The sequence below is a fragment of the Martes martes genome (assembly GCF_963455335.1).
Source record: "Martes martes genome assembly, chromosome: 13".
Classification (NCBI taxonomy): domain Eukaryota; kingdom Metazoa; phylum Chordata; class Mammalia; order Carnivora; family Mustelidae; genus Martes; species Martes martes.
Window position 1 is genome coordinate 83,791,448 of NC_137901.1, and position 12,116 is coordinate 83,803,563.

Below are 12,116 nucleotides of genomic sequence, written 5' to 3' on the forward strand. Positions count from 1 at the left end.
TTGGAGCAACTGGAAAAGATAAACTTGGAAGCCTACCTCATTGTTCACACAGAAATAAATTCAAAATAGATCAAACACTTAAATGTTAAAAATGAAACCATAAAAAATACTAGGAGAACTCATAAAGTAATTTTAAAATGATATTGGAGGGAGGAAAGACTGCAAAATATAAAACATTTCTTCCTTGCAAAAAAACCATATCCTCAAAATGAAAAGGCAAACAATACACTGGAAAACATATATGAAACACCTGTTTATGGCTAAAGGCTCATTTCCTTAATATATAAAGGGTGATGTAAATTAATAACAAAATACTAGCAATCTGAAAAAAATGGCTAAAGGACATGACCAGACCGATTAAAAGAAAATGCATTACAAAATGGTCTTAAACAGATGAAAATAAATGGTAAATATCATTTGTAACCTGAGAAACATGAATTAGAATTACACAGTATCATTTTCACGGGGAGATTGTCAAAGATACAAAAGCTTGAGAGCACACTGTGTGGTGAGGGAAACTGGCATTTCTACACATTGGTTATGAGAATGCCAACTGGTACAACCTTTGTGAGGTGCAATTAAGGAATATTTATTCAAATGTTAGGTGAAAAGAACAGCTTACAAAAGCATATGAATAGCATAACAACATTTATCAAAATTTTAAAGAAAGTGAAACTATTATGTATTTATGGATACATACACGTGCAATTAAAATATTAAGACACGGAAGGAAAAATACCAGCCAATAGTATAATAGTGGTTATCTATGGAGAAGTAGGGAGGGGGAGAGATTAAGAAATGTACATGTGGTATCCAGTCTATGCTTGCAAATGTTAATATTTGTTAGATCTGTGTGATATCTATGCACTGGTATTCTCTTTTACAGATCTTGACACATTTGAACATTTTTTAAATAAAAAAAATATAGCTTATAAGGGCACATGGCTCAGTCGGTAGAGCATGCAACTCTTGATCTCCGGGTCACAAGTTCAAGCCCCACCTTGGGCACAGAGCTTACTTAAAAAAAATAATAATAATTATAGTGAGATTCATCCCTTCTGAAATTGGGAAGTTGGCCTCTGTCATTTGGCATTCATGCGCCACCTGGTGGACTGAGTTGGAAGTTCTGGGGTGTTCAAAGGCCTTACCGCCAAAGAGCTAGGAGGCCCGTGAGGACAATGTGTGAGGCCCAGTATTACACTGGGAATTAGTGGCCAAACCAAGACCATGACCCGGATTCTTCAGACTCTTATTTCCCAGTTCTGTGTTTTTCTGCCTTGAACCCTACCTTTAATTCTGGGCCTACTTTGTGCTTTCATCCTTCTTTAGGCTGTTTGCACCTAAGCCTGTTTGATTTCAGAGCCAGAGCTGCTGTTTATTCTGCTGTCAAAGCGCAGGAAATCAACTGTCAGAACTGTGACATATAGTGCCTTCATTCTGTGAAGGATCAGGATTAGGTATTGAAACCTATCCATCAAGGGGGACCTGGTTGGCTTAGTCAGAAGAGCACGTGACTTTTGATCTTGGAGTCCCGTGTTCAAGGCCCATGCTGGGTGTAGGGATTATTAAAAACAAAACAAAACATGGGGCGCCTGGGTGGCTCAGTGGGTTGAACCTCTGCCTTCGGCTGGGGGTGCCTGGGTGGCTCAGTGGGTTGAACCTCTGCCTTCGGCAGGGGTCGTGATCTCAGGGTCCTGGCATCGAGCCCCACGTCGGGCTCTCTGCTCGGCAGGAAGCCTGCTACTCCCCACCTCTCTCTGCCTGCCTCTCTGCCTGCTTGTGATCTCTGTCTGTCAAATAGATAAATAAAATCTTAAAAAAACAAACCAAAAAAAAAAAAAACAAAACAAAACTTAAAAAAATATATCCATCAAGATGGAAAAGAAAAACTAGAAAAGTCATTGGGTGGAAACACTCACAATCAGTACATTTAAGTAATGCAGCCCCCTACCTCATGTCACCCAGCTCTTCAGGCACAATGCCCCCAGGTGCTTCACTGCCCTTGAGTGAGAAAGTTTGTCACCAGAGCAAATCTGCCACCAAACAGGACAAGAATGAAGGGCTTACCCCTTGTTCAACGTCAAGAAAATGGAAACTACCATTGAATGAGTACCACTGTATGTGAAGCATTTCCCCATAATGTTAGCTCTAACAATTCTTGAGTTCCAAATTGTACAGCAAGAAGGATGGGCTTTTGGATCCTTTGAGGTCATCCCCTTTGTCACCTGAAATGACTCAGGTCTGCCAGAGGGTGTGGAGGCTGCCTCCCAGGAGCAGGTAAGGACAAGCCCAGAGCCAGATGACCACTTCAGCCTTAGGCACTGAGGACAAGGGGCAGGAATGGGAAAAGAGAAAGGCCAATTCATCTTACTTGGATGCCAAAAAGCCTTTTGGGGTGGAGGGAAACATACTCCACCAAGAACAGTGACTCACCATCTAGAGGCCTCTGTTAAGGAGGTCCACAACGTCTAGGTTTTCCCAAGTTCAGGGAATAGTGCTGAGCCTGTCAGCATTCTTCTGCGGGCCAGGCCAACAAAGGTAACCTGAGAATGTATCGGAGTAACCACAGTCCTGGCCAGGAGCATCATACGCGCCCCTACTTGAAGGTGCTGTATTTTTCCATTCTGGGAAATTCTTAAAATGTAGGTGACTCACCAGCTCTTCCATTTGCGCCAAAGATGAGCCCCAGCCCTCCCTCCCCTCTTCTTTCTTTGGTCATACCTGGCCAAATCGTCTCAGAGTAATCCTGGGGTCAGTTTACCTAGGCTCTTGCCCTTCATTCATTTTTTTTTAAACTTTATTTATTTATTTGACAGACAGAGATCACAAGTAGGCAGAGAGGCAGGCAGAGAGAGGGGGGAAGCAGACTCCCCGCTGAGCAGAGAGCCCAAAGCGGGGCTTGATCCCAGGACCCTGGGATCATGACTTGAGCCAAAGGCAGAGGCTTAACCCACTGAGCCACCCAGGCACCCCTCTTGCCCTTCATTCTTGCTGGTTAGCATGATTTGGGGGAGTATGGAGCTCTGCTTGGGATAGGACTGCCAGATATAGCAAATAAAAATATAGGACATCTGGTTAAACATGAATTTCAGACAAACAGTGAATATCATTTTAGTGCAAGTACTCCCAAATATTACATTGTATTTAACTGACATTGTATCCTAGGAGTATTTAAATTTCTTTCATTATCCCAGATCAGGGGTTGACAAAATTTTCCTGTAAAGGACCAGACGGGGTGCCTGGGTGGCTCAGTGGGTTAAGCCTCTGCCTTTGGCTCAGGCCATGATCTCGGGGTCCTGGGATCGAGTCCCGCATCGGGCTCTCTGCTCAGCGGGGAGCCTGCTTCCTCCTCTCTCTCTCTGCCTGCCTCTCTGCTTACTTGTGATCTCTGTCAAATAAATAAATGAAATCTTAAAAAAAAAAAAAAAGGACCAGACAGTAACTGTTTTAGCCTCGTGGGCCCCACAGCTGGGTGTCTGTTGCAACTACTCAACTTTTCCTTTGTAACACCAAAGCAGCTCTAGATAATTCATAAATAAATAGGTGTAGCTTTGTTACATAAAATGTTATTTATGGACATTGACCTTTGAATTTATGTAATTTTCACGTCATGAAAGATTATTCTTTTGATTTTTTCCCCAACCATCAAAAAATATAAAAACCGTTCTTAGCTTACAGGTTGTACAAAAACTGGTAGAAAGCTAGATTTGACTGATAGGTCATAGTTTGCCTACCTCTGACCTAAAGTCAAAGAATCCAGGGACACCTGGGTGGCTCAGTTGGTTAAACGTCCAAATCTTGAGTTCAGCTCAGGTCATGATCTCAGGGTCGTGAGATTGAGCCCTGCGTTGGGCTCTGCACTTTGCATGGAGTCTGTTTGAGATCTCTCTCTCCCTTTGCCCTTCTCCTCTGCACTCACACTCTCTCAAATAAATACATCTTTAAAAAAATTACGTCAAAGAATCCACCTGCTGTCCGAATCCAAATCACCAGAGAATTGATTTGTAACAATGCAGGTTGCTAGGCCCCACTCCTAGAGTTTTTGCTCCGTAGGTCTGGGGCAGTGCCTAAAAATTTGCATTTCTAACACCTTCCCAGGTGATGCTGGTGTTGCTAACTAAGGACCTCACTTCGAAAACCACTGACCTAGAAGAAAACCATTTTCCCATAATGCCAACCTCTCTATCTGGGATATATATATATATTTTAAGAAAATTTTAAAGAAGATTTTATTTATTTATTTAAAGAGTGAGAGAGCGAGTCGGGGGAGGAGCAGGGGGAGAGAAAGAGAAAGACTCTCAAGCAGACCCTGCGCTGAATGTGGAGCCAGACATGGGGAGGGATCCCATGATCCTGAGATCACAACCTGAGCTGAAACCAAGAGTCAGATGCCCAACTGACTGAGCCACCCAGGCGCCCCAAGGGGTTTTATTCTTAAGTAATCTCTACACGGAACATGGGGCTTGAACTTCTAACCTGGAGATCAAGAGTTGCACACTGAAAAGAAAATAAAAAATGCTTTGCACACTGCATTGACTGAAACAGACAGGCATCCCTATCTAGGGTATCTTAAAGCTTCCTCAGCCTTACAAATGATTTTTCCATGAGGATCACAGATTGTATCTTTGTTGGAGAGCCTCTCATTCTCTTTAAGAATTTCACCTTGCACTTGTTACTGGAATTTTCTCTTTTAGCTAGCCTTGGGATGGAGTTGGGCTGAGAGTTTCTAATACGTCTAGATTAAAAAAAAAAAAAAACAGTCGTCTCCAATTACTAAAAATAATGCATTTAAAAATCTTTTATTTTGTGGGGCACCTGGCTGGCTCAGTCAGTAGAGCATGTGACAACACCTGATCTCAGGGTCATGAGTTCAAGCCCCACCTTGGGGCTTCTTAAAAAAAGAAATTACTTAAGAAAAAAATCTTTTTGGGGGTGCCTGGGTGGCTCAGTGGGTTAAGCCGCTGCCTTCGGCTCAGGTCATGATCTCAGGGTCCTGGGATCGAGTCCCACATCGGGCTCTCTGCTCAGCAGGGAGCCTGCTTCCCTCTCTCGCTCTGCCCGCCTCTCTGTCTACCTGTGATCTCTCTCTCTCTGTCAAATAAATAAATAAAATCTTAAAAAAAATTAAAGAAAAAAATCTTTTTTGGAGTAATTTTAGATTTACAGAGAAGTTGAAGAGAGGGTAAAGTTTACATACACTCCTCACTCAGTTTTTTTTTTTTTTTGGAAAGATTTATTTATTTATTCATTTGACAGAGAGAGATCACAAGTAGGCAGATAGGCAGGCAAAGAGAGAGAGAGAGGGAAGCAGGCTCTCTGCTGAGCAGAGAGCCCGATGCGGGACTCGATCCCAGGACCCTGAGATCATGACCTGAGCTGAAGGCAGCGGCTTAACCCACTGAGCCACCCAGGCGCCCCTCACTCAGTTTTTTAAAGATTTTATTTATGGGGGGCCTGGGTGGCTCAGTTGGTTGGGCAACTGCCTTTGGCTTGGGTCATGATCCTGGAGTCCTGGGATCAGGTTCCGCATCGACCCACATCAGGCTCCCTGCTCTGCAGGGAGTCTGCTTCTCCCTCTGACCCTCTCCCTTCTCATGCTTTCTCCCTCTCTCATTCTCTCTCTCAAATAAATAAATAAATTCTTTAAAAAACATAATAAAAAAATTTTTAAAAGATTTTATTTGTTTGAGAGAGAGAGAGCACACACATGGAGGAGTGAGGGGAGGGTGGAGCAGAGGGGGAGGGAGAGGGAGAGAATCTCAAGCTGACTTGTGCTGAGGGCAGAGCCTGACTCGGGGCCTGATCTCACGACCCTGAGATCATGACCTGAGCCAGAACCAAGAGTGGGATGTTTAATGGACTGAGCCACCCAGGTGCCCATCACCCAATTTTCTTTAATGTTAACATCTTACATTACTAGTGTACATTTATCAAAACCAAGAGGCCAACATTAGTACAACACTATAACTAAACTCTAGACCTTATTTGAATTTCAACTGTTTTCCACAATGGCCTTTTTCTGTCCCAGGACCCCAACCAAGATACCACATTACTTTAGTTGGCATGTCTCCTTAGGCTCCTCTGGTCTGTGACAGTTTCTCTGTTTCCTTAATTTTTCATGGACCTTGACAGTTTTGAAGAGTACTGGTCAGACATTTTGTAAAATATCAGTCAGACTGGATTTGTTTAATGTTTTCCTCCTGATTACTCTGGGATTATAGATTTTCTGGAAAAATACTACAGAAATAAAGTTCCTTCTTCATCATCTCACATTGGGGTACATGGTACAAACATGAATTATCACTGGTAATGTTAACTTTGATCACTTAGCTAGGGTAGTTCTTACTAGGTTTCTCAACTGTTATTTTTCCTTTTCTATACTTAACTCTTTGGAAACTGGCCAGTAATTCCAGGGTGTGGATTTGGGAGTGAGACGACCACAAATTTCATCACAGACTTACTGTGTGGTCTTGAGCAACTTACCTAATATCTCTATGTTTCAAAATTCTCATTTTAAGATGAAGATTGAAAAGGTATCTATTCCACCAGTTTGTAAAAGTGAAGTGAGAAGATGTATGTGAAAGAGCTTGGCACAGTCTCTGGCACAGTGCTCATTAATGCACTCTATGATTATTGTTATTATCATCACTAGTTTTTTTCTAGGCATGCATATTTAAATTTTAATAGCAATTGTTAACTTGCTGTTATGGTAGATTCTAAAGACTTTTGATGGGTGCCTGGCTGACTCAGTGGGTAGAGCATGCTCTTTTTTTTTTTTTATAAAGATTTTATCATCCATTTGATGCAGAGAGAAAGACAGAGAGCACGCAGGGGGATGCACAGGGAGAGGGAAAAGGAGAAGCAGACTCCCCATGGAGCAGGGAGCCTGATGCAGGGCTCCATCCCAGGACCTTGGGATCATGACCTGATGTGAAGGAAGCCACCTAATGGACTGAACCACCCACGTGCCCCATTTTCTTTCTTTTTTTTTTTTTTTAATTCTTTTTTTTAAATATTTTATTTATTTGATAGAGAGAAATCACAACTAGGCAGAGAGGCAGGCAGAGAGAGAGGAGGAAGCAGGCTCCCTGCGGAGCAGTTAGCCCGATGCGGGGCTTGATCCCAGGATCCTGAGACCATGACCTGAGCCGAAGGCAGAGGCTTTAACCCACTGAGCCACCCAGGCGCCCCCCCCCCATTTTCTTTTTTTTTTTTGAGCGTGTGACTCTTGTTCTCAGAGTTATAAGTGCAAGCCCCACATTGGGTGTAGAGATCACTTAAAAATAAAATCTTGAAAAAAAAAAGTAAATAAAAACTTTTGATCTAGATCCTTTAATTAGTATTTTTTCTTCCTTTCTTTTTGTTTTTTAAGATTTTATTTATTTGTTGGAGAGAGAGAGAGCATGCACAAGCAGGGAGAGTGGCAGGCAGAGGGAGGTGTAGGCTCCCTGCTAAGCAAGGAGCCCGATGTGGGACAAATCAGTATTTTCCAAAGAGTGGTCTTCAGACTGAATTAGCATCTCTGGGACTACAATCCAGGAAACTCATGTTTATCAAGTTTCCCAAGGGTTTCTGATGTGCACTGAAGTTGGAGAATCATTTTCTTGGACACTAAAAAAGCCCAGAAAGGAAGAGGGAAGGAACATCAGTAGAAGGGGTCAACCCCAGCTGGTCAAGGCTGACACTGGGGACACTGCAGTGCAGGGGATTACTCTGGTTCTCTACTCAGAAAGACCTGAGTTTGAATCTAGTGACTAGTGTGGCCTTAACTTAGGTTATGACTCTACTGAGCCTGGCACACCTAAGTGGCTCCCTCTCCAAGTCTTTGACAATTATCACTTTATCAGCTAGGATTTCCCTGACCACATTATACATATAAAATTGCCTCCCTCCTCCACTCCCCAGTCCCTGTTCTACTTTTCTCAGAATCATTTATCATCATCTAATATGCTATTTTGTCTGTCCCTTCCACTACAAGTAAAGCTCCATGAAAATTTTGTTTATTTATTGATGTAGCCAGGCACATAATAGGCATTCAATAACTATGTGTTGTATGAATTTAATTACTTTTACCCTCCAGGTTTGTTTTTTTTTTTAAGATTTTATTTATTTATTTGACAGACAGAGATCACAAGCAGGCAGAGAGGCAGGCAGAGAAAGAGAGGGAAGCAGGCTCCCAGCTGAGCAGAGAGCCCGATATGGGGCTCGATCCCAGGACCCTGGGATCATGACCTGAGCCGAAGGCAGAGGCTTTAACCCACTGAGCCACCCAGGCGCCCCTTACCCTCAGTTTTACTGAGGTATAATTGACAAACTGACTGGATTACTATGAATCTAGGATGCTTCTTAGCTGGTTGAACCCAGGAGAGGACTGAAGAGATCTTGAACTTTTCAGGCAGATTTTTACTGTAGATCAGCATCTCCCCCTCTCCCTCCCTCTTTTTAAGTAAGCTCTCTGCCCTACCTGGGGCTTGAACTCATCAACCCCAAGATCAAGAGTCTCATGCTCTACAGATTGAGCCAGTCAGGCACCCCTGATCAGACCCCTTTTCCCCCACAGTTCCTTGGGTCAGTCTCTCAGAGGAGTTTCTGGTTCCTCAACAGTTGGTCACAGACAAGTCTAACAGGTCCTCCTTGGGACACAGAGGATAAATACGACAAGCGGGAGCAGCTGAGCCCAACTTTGACCAAGAGTTTCTTCCCTCCTTTCCTCACTACCCAGTACGTGACTCGGAAGGGATTTCAATACCAACAGCCGTCTCTTCCAACCTGGCTGATTCCATCGGGCAAAAGGAGGAAAAATTCCTAACGAAGAACCCATCGCCGTACCGGTAGAGGTCCAAGGGGCTCGAGAGCTTCCCCTTCCGCGCAGGGGCGGTCAGTCGCAGCTCTGCGACTATCGCGATAGAAGAGCGAGATCGGCGCTGGCCCTTTAACAGCCCCTTCCCGAGGGCCTGCCCCGCGCGTGCGCACTGCGGTTCTGCGCTTGTCATCATGGCGACGCGGGGCCATGTGCAGGACCCTAACGACAGGCGCCTCCGGCCCATTTACGGTGAGTGCCTGGGGCCAGCCTGTTGTCGGCCGGACGCGTCGAGGGCTGTTGAGGCCAGGGCGAAGGTCCGGGAGGGGCGTTGAGGGGGCGGGCGCGGAGCTGGCGGATGCGGGGGGCTGACCGCGCGGGCCTCTAGGCCGCAGCCACCCGCCTCGCGTAGGCGCCGGCCGGGCCTTCCTGCGCCCTGCGGTGGCAGCGGCTTAGTCCAGGCAGCGTCAGGTCGGCAGAGCTGGCCCGACGTGCAGGCCCTGTGAGACACACTCTCGCTGAGACGTGCGCTGCCCGCAGGCTGCGTTGTTAATGCCACACCAAAGAAGACCCAGAATCTCAGATGGATCCCAAGCCAGGTGAAAGCTGGCTCCGGCGTGAGGGTGCGACACTCTTATTTGAGGGAAAATTCCTCACTGAAGACTTTTTACTTCCGAGAACCCGGCCTAAGGGGTTGTCTAACTACCTGTGCTCGATTCACAGGGAGAAACAGGTCCAAAGAGGGGAAGGGGCTGGTGCAAGGTCACCCAGATCGAGTCAGGAGCAGGCCGTATTGGAGGCTCCCAATCTAGAGCTCTTTGGTGGAGAAACAGCTGCTCTGGGCGCACGTGGGAGGCGGGGTGTGGGGGGGTCGTGGGCCCAAAATAGCGGTGAAGAGACAGTGTTAGCTCTTGTCAGAGGGGCATGCAGGGCTGCTGCAGGGCTTTTCCTTTCTGCGGCTTCCCTTGTGCTTGCTAAATGGATCCCCCTCCTTAACGCCCTCAGACTTTAAGACCTTGATGTCACCCTCCTACCTGGCTGTGAAAAATCAACAGATTTGAGTCAGGGAGAAACACCTTTTCCGTAACCGAGATGTTCTGTAATTGGGCAGTGGCCCTTTTTGCAATTCCTCTCTCTCCTCATAGACGGTTGGTTTATCTTAGTGAACAGTGAGGAAGGCTTCAAGGTCAGTGGTTTTTGCCAAACTAGTCTTCCAGCTTATAGTGTAAATGTTACTAAATGGAGGTTTCTCCACATGACTGAGATCATTCAACTTTTTTGGAGGAGGGGGTGACTTTTTTTCTGGCACAGTTGGTCCTGCTTTTAAAATTTGTATGATGCTTTACTCACATCTCATTTGATTTTAGCAGCAGCCCTTTGAGGTAGGAAATAATAGCTAATGTGTGTAGACCGATCATTCTGTCATTCTCTGTTATTGGCCCTTAACATGGCTTATCTCATTTAATATTCACACATTCTCCTGAGGTGGGTAGTTTTTTCCAGTCCTGCAAATCCCCCCCCCCTTTTTCTCCCCACAGATGAGGAAAATGAGGCATTGTTGATGTTGTCTAATTTTCCTAAGGTCACTCAGCTAGCATTTGATGGAGCTAGGTTCTGAATCCTAGTGTCCCAAGCTCACCCTCTTCACCACTGATAGAAAATACCTTACTTTGAGCTGAAGACACTGACTTGCCAAAGGTCACACTGGTGGTGAGTTGCAGAGATAGGACTGTCTTTCCATTTCTCGGTGGTGTTTGTTACCATACCCTCCAGTATATATTTTCAGAGGGCAGGGATAAAATAAAGATGATTGAAGGGAGGAACTGAATCTAGCCAGGGTTTACAATTTCTGGCTTATTATGATTGTGCAGCAGGATGCCTGCAGACTTTTTTTTTTTTTAATAAAGATTTTATTTATTTATTTGAAAGAGAATGAGAGAACATGGGAGGGGAAGGTTCAGAGTGAGAAGCAGACTCCCTGCTGGGCAGGGAGCCCAATGCGGGACTCCATGATCATGACCTGAGTGGAAGGCAGTCGCTTAACCAACTGAGCCACGCAGGCTCCCTCACCTTTTTTAGAGTTTTATTTATTTAAATAATCTTTTTACCCATCATGGAACTCGAACTCAACCACCCCGAGATCGACCCTGAGATGGAGTGGCGTGCTCCTCCTACTGAGTAGCCAGGTGCGCCCTGCCCCCACTTTGAAACTAAAAAGATTTGGTACTTTCCTTTTTTTTAATTTAAATTCTAGTTAGCTAACATGGAGGACAGTATTGGTTTCAGGAGTAGAATTCAGTGATTCATCATTTACATATAACAAACACCCAGTGCTCATCATAACAAGTGCCCCCTTTAATACCCATCTAGCCCCTCCCCTACCCACAAGATTAAGTACTTTTTTTTAAAACATTTTTTTATTTACTTAATTGACAGAGAGAGAGATCACAAGTAGGCAGAGCAGTAGGCAGAGAGGGGGGGGAGGAAGCAGGCTCCCCGCTGAGTAGGGAGCCCGATGCGGGGCTCAATCCCAGGACCCTGAGATCATGACCTGAGCCAAAGGCAGAGGCCTAACCCACTGAACCACCCAGGTGCCCCTTTTAAAGATTTATTTACCTATTAGAAAGGGAGAAAGCACTCAGGTGCTTGGAGGAAGGGGTATGTGGGTGGGGGGAGAAGCAGAGGGAGATGGAGAAAAAAGAAACCCAAGTAGGCTCTGCATATGGAGCCTGACTCGGTGCTCAATTCCAGAATCTTGAGATCATGACCTGAGCTGAAATCAAGAGTCTGATGCTTAGCTGACTGCGCCATCCAGGCGCCCTCAAGATTTGGTATTTTTGAGAATAATTGAATTTCTAAAATTGGCTCTTGAGGACCAAAGAAAATGCCTTTGGCATCCCATAAGTCATTTAGAAATAAGTGTTTTGAAGTACCCAGTAAGAAAAACCTTGTTCATTTCATGTTGCTAAACATTATTATATGTTAACTAGAAGTGACAGGTCGTATTGTCAAAACCGAAGCCAGAATTAGGTAGCTTTTGTTAAAGTTAAATGGGAAGAGTGTTAGAAGCTTTTCCAAGGCAATTAATATCAATTGGCAGGAGTAGGAAAAGAGAGGGTACCAGCTGCCCTTGACTAATGCACTTTTGACCTCCAAACTTTGGGATAGCCCCTGCTTTTGTGTTTGAATATATTAGTACCCCTAAACCACTGTTGTTCCTTGAATTCATTAGCTATTAAATAAAAAGCTTATGTTTAGTAGGTAGTGCTTGCCCACCAGCCAGAAGTTCAACAACTGTCAGCATTAATAGAGTGCT

The 12,116-nt window shown here is 44.8% G+C and overlaps 1 protein-coding gene across 1 annotated transcript in view; it reads left to right on the forward strand.

Annotated features, from left to right (window-relative positions):
- The first annotated feature begins 8,976 nt into the window (after positions 1-8,976).
- The window catches only part of NAA25 (N-alpha-acetyltransferase 25, NatB auxiliary subunit), a 68,551-nt gene continuing 65,411 nt past the window's right edge, over positions 8,977-12,116 (forward strand). The window contains exon 1 of the mRNA XM_080820905.1: positions 8,977-9,052. Coding sequence (XP_080677031.1) covers positions 8,995-9,052 — 58 coding nt within the window. The 5' untranslated portion in view covers positions 8,977-8,994. The remainder of the gene's footprint in view (positions 9,053-12,116) is intronic.